General features: G+C 60.0%; 1 protein-coding gene across 1 annotated transcript in view; it reads right to left on the bottom strand.

Moving 5' to 3' along the window:
- LOC104407337 (interleukin-22 receptor subunit alpha-2-like) overlaps positions 1-3,920 on the bottom strand; it is a gene marked incomplete at its 3' end in the record, with an annotated part of 4,192 nt that extends 272 nt beyond the window's left edge. Inside the window, exons 1-4 of the mRNA XM_010016591.1 lie at positions 3,899-3,920; positions 1,877-1,997; positions 1,152-1,327; positions 11-161 (exon numbers count right to left, since the gene is read on the bottom strand). Coding sequence (XP_010014893.1) covers positions 11-161; positions 1,152-1,327; positions 1,877-1,997; positions 3,899-3,920 — 470 coding nt within the window. The remainder of the gene's footprint in view (positions 1-10; positions 162-1,151; positions 1,328-1,876; positions 1,998-3,898) is intronic.
- Between the last annotated feature and the right edge of the window lie 451 nt (positions 3,921-4,371).

Below are 4,371 nucleotides of genomic sequence, written 5' to 3'. Positions count from 1 at the left end.
CCCTTCATACAGGTGCAGCCAGTACCACAGCTTCAGCAGCACTTGGTCAACTGGCTTGTGGGAGCCGGTTTTCCTTCGGTAGGGAGTGAGCGGCATGATGATATTTACACTGAGGATGTCACCCTGGAGCAGCCAGGACAACCTGGGGGGTCCCACAATGGCTGTAGGGAGGGGAAGAGGAAAATGAAACCCCCCAAAACAGAAGGCAGCATCTTGTTTCCCTAGAAATGATGTTTTTCTGTTGGACATCCCACTCCCAGCACACAGAAACCTCCCTAGACCTGGCCTGATGGCACTTTGTGCTGTGAGTGAAACCAGCTCTAAAACCAGCCTCCACCACACCTTTGTGATGCTCAGCATGTCTTCGGTCACACAGTATGGGCCAGGGCTGAGCTGCTGCCTGCTGCTGAGTACCTCATCTTGGGCCATCAGATGATGGTTGGAGACTCGCTGTGGAGTCCAGCAGCAGCTATTCCAGCAAAGTGCATCTGTTTCCACACCAGCTGGATGCAGGGGGAACGGGAAAGCAGCCACCCTACCTCCCATCTCAGCCACTCACACATTCCGTTCACTGTGAGAACCCCCTGTGGGAAGGTCTTCAAGTTTTTCCTTCCTCCAAAATACAGGTAGGCTTTTTGGCCAGGATAGCCAGTCTGTGACTGAGAAGAGGCACGTGCCAGCACCTCACACACAGCCCCGGCAGAGACTGTGCTGGAGGGACAACTCCAGCCCTCCCCAGCCTGCAGCCTCATGTGCTGGAACACCCAGCACCTCCCAGAACCATGGCAGGGATGAACAGGGGATACTTTTAAAAGGCAAAGCCTGCAGGGGATCCTCCTTCCTACCCCATCTCGCTGCATCCTGCACAGACCCAAATTCTCACAGTGCCGCAGTGGCCTGGGGCCTCCCATCCACAGTCATCACCTCACTGTGCTCCTCCTCTTGTCTCCTTGCTCTTCACCCAGCCATTCTCCAGCAGCGCTGCTCCCATCCCCTTCCCCCAGTCAGGGCTCTTGGCACTTTTCCCACCAGTATCCTCATATGATTTTCCACCATATCCCACCAGCCCTCTCCAAGGCCCCCTGTCCCCATCGGTCCCTCGTGAAGAGCAGGAGCCCAGCTGAGCAAGGGAGCTCCTTACTGGTCCTTACTGTCTCTGTAGAGCTGCAGCTCGCTGGAATAGGCCCACTCAGAATGCTTGCGTCCGGCCACCGCTCTCACCCGTGCCCAGTATATGTCATGGATCTTATCAAAATACAGCTCACACACCCAGGAGGGGCCGGTGCTGTTCCCCCAGCAGGCACCTGCACTGGTCCATTGGGATGTTCTGCCCATGGAGAGAATGCAAAGATATCTCCTTTCCAGCAGCTTGTTAGCCACAAAGGAAGGCTGCCCATTCCATCCGAGGGGGAAGCGTGGCAGAGCACTGATACTGGCCAGCAGCATCCTGGGCTGCGTTAGGAACAGGCTTATCAACATGATGTAGTAAAGAAGATGGAGACTTCTCTGTGGTGCCCAATGAAAGAACAAGAGGCAGTGGGCACAGGAATTCTGCCAAATGGGAATTCCGTTTAGACATGGGAAAAAAGAACAAACAAACAAACAAACCCAAACCCCAATGCAGCCCCTTTTGGGTTTCACGGGGAGGGTGACCAGGAAAGGGAACAGGTTGCCTGGGCAGGTTGTGGAGTATCCATCCTTGAAGGTGATCAAAGGCCAAAGGACACCGTCCTGAGGTGACCCTGCCCAAGCAGGGCTTGGACGAGTTGTGTCTGGAGCTCACTGCTGGCTCCACTGCAGGGTCACTCGGGGGTGTTTGCTGCCAGATCCTGATCCCCTGGCTCCGGGGGGCAGTGGGACAAGCCCCTCCACCTACCTGCTCCTCCACTCCACCTGGAACGCAGCCTGGAATGCAGCTGCGGGGTCCGGCTCCCACCGCAGGCGCACATGGAAGTTCTGCGCCTCCAGTCTCACATCCCGCGGAGGCAACAGCGCTCCTGGGGAGGGGGAGCAGCAGGGTCAGGCAGCGCCGCTCTGCTCGGCTCCGCTCTGCTCCTCAGCCATGCTGCACACAGGCATTGTAGGGCCTTCCCCCCTCTACAGCACCCAGCTTTGGCCCTGTACTGGCAAACACCGACTCCCTGCAGGCCCGGGCAGTGCTGGGAGCATCCTGCCTGCAGTGGAAGGCTCTGACACCCTGACGTGGTTGCTGGTGACCCCAGGGTTTTCTTTCCTGTCACATCTTGAAGACCACTCGGTCCTCTCCTCCCTGCAGGTGCCTTCTGTAGGTCTGAGAGTTGTCCCCGTGCTTCTCCCTGCACTGCAGCCAAGGCCACCCCCAGCTCCCTGCGGCAGCTCGAGAGCCCAACCTACCCCCGAGCAAGGTGCAGCCAGCCAGGGACAGGAGCAGTCTCAGGGCAGGGCTCATCCCGCGGCACGCCGTCCATCTGCCCCCAGCTCTAGAGTGCCAGGCTGGGTGCCAAGAGGAGAGGTCTGGCGAGCTGGAGCGGTTCTGCCACCTGCAAACAGCCAGAACCTGGGAGCAGAGGAAATGTTTTGTTTCCTGGAGCCATGGCTGCAGGCGCAACTTGCACCAAGTGCCCATGGCAGAGTGGCAGAGGACCCTCTGCCATCCCCTGGGAGCGGTGAAGCAGCAGCAGGGCAGGTGGCGCCAGGGCTGTGGTGGCAAGTGGCCCACAGGGACAGTGGGCAGCTGCCCCACACTGCCACAGCTCTGTGCATGTGCTGCAGGACCTTCTGCTGCACCCAGCTCTAGCTGGTGCCCTGTGGTATTTGGTCTGTCCCTAAAGACAACAAGAAGTCCCCAGCACAGATCTCAGTCCACGTGAAGCATAGCCCAGGCTGGTCTCACGGGGAACTGGGGGCAAGGCCCCAGCAAGATGCTGGGGCGGTGCTGGGGTACACTCCCATCCTGCTTCTTCTCCCTTCTCTCCAAAACCCAGTCACTGGCTCCTTACCTGGGACTTGCCTCATCCCTCAGCTACCAAGGGATGTTTTTCCCTGCTCTGGTCAGCTGTGGAGGTAACCTCGCCCTGTGGGGAGACACATGCAAGGGCTTAGAGGGCACCAACAGCATCCCCTGGTTGTGGGACACATCTCCTGGTGAGGGCATGGAGCCTGGGGCCACCTCCAGAGGCAGCCGGGTGGGAGCATCTCCCTGGTCAGACTGAACATCCATGGGGCTGGCTCACTCTCACTTGCTGCCTCTTGCTTTTCCCCTTTTACACTGGCTCCGCATTAATCTGATGACCACATCTGCCTTGACGGGTGTGCATAAAATGCTTTCTCCATGCTTTCTGTTCCCTGTGAGCAGTCGGAGCTGGAAACAAGGGAATGGGCAAGTTCGAACGGGCAACTGCAAACCACAGGCTCCGAGCCCCGAGGGAAGGCCTCGGCAACGCTGGAGTTGCCGAGCTGCCCCTGCCCCAACGCCGGCACAAGCCCTCCTGGCGGTGCAGCAGGCTCCCAGTGGAGGGCACAGGCGTTGCTCCGGAGGAATAAGGGGCTCCCAGGAACGGTCCTGGGACTCGTGGAGGTGCAGAGCAGCAGCAAGGCAGCTCCTGAGGGAGGTGCGGGGACCCGGCTGCCTGCGCAGGCAGGGACAGGGCTGCTCCTGCCGTCGGAGAGGCAGCACTTTCACAGCAGCGAGGGTGGCCGCAGGATGGTCCCTGCTGAGCCCAGCACACTTGTCCGCATCCTCTTTGGGCAGGGGGAAGGACCCAGCAAACCTCCCCACCTCTCGCTTTCTGTACAAATACGGTTTCAGCAGCCACTCTGTTGGCTGAGAGTGCGGAGATTAAGCTCCCTCTGCTCCGTGCATCGTTTCTTTCGCCTGCATCCCCCATCGCCACCCCGAAGCACCAGGGTCCCCCCTTACCTCGGGCCACGTAGCTGCTCATCTGGGCACTGTGTAACAGGAACCTGCGAGAGCGAACACGGTGGCGCCGCCGGCGCCCACCGCGCTGTTAAACAACCGCCCTCAGCTCACAGCCCCGCACCGGGCACCCCCGTCAGGCTCCCAGAGCATTCGCTTCAAGCACCATCAGGGTCTGCCCAGTTCCGGGCTCCCTCCCGCACCGCGCTGGGAGGCTGCAGGAGATGTCCCACGCGAACAATTCGGCTCGGGAGGTTCGTGCCTTTTTTCCTGGATTAGGGTTATTTTTCCTTCCTTCCTTCCTTGTCGGTGCCTGGTCTGGCTGCAGGCTCCCGGCGGGCAGCGCTTGGCCGGCTCAGCAGTGCCCTCTGCGAGCGCATGGCGAGGCACAGCCTGTGCTCAGCACTCGTCTGCACCCAGCGCCCTGAGCCCAGCGCCTGCATCCCCCCTTGCAGGGACCATGCGTGTCACGGGGG

This window comes from Nestor notabilis, unplaced genomic scaffold (genome assembly GCF_000696875.1).
Source record: "Nestor notabilis isolate BGI_N333 unplaced genomic scaffold, ASM69687v1 scaffold26536, whole genome shotgun sequence".
Lineage (NCBI taxonomy): Eukaryota > Metazoa > Chordata > Aves > Psittaciformes > Psittacidae > Nestor > Nestor notabilis.
This window is presented reverse-complemented; position numbering and strand designations above follow the sequence as displayed.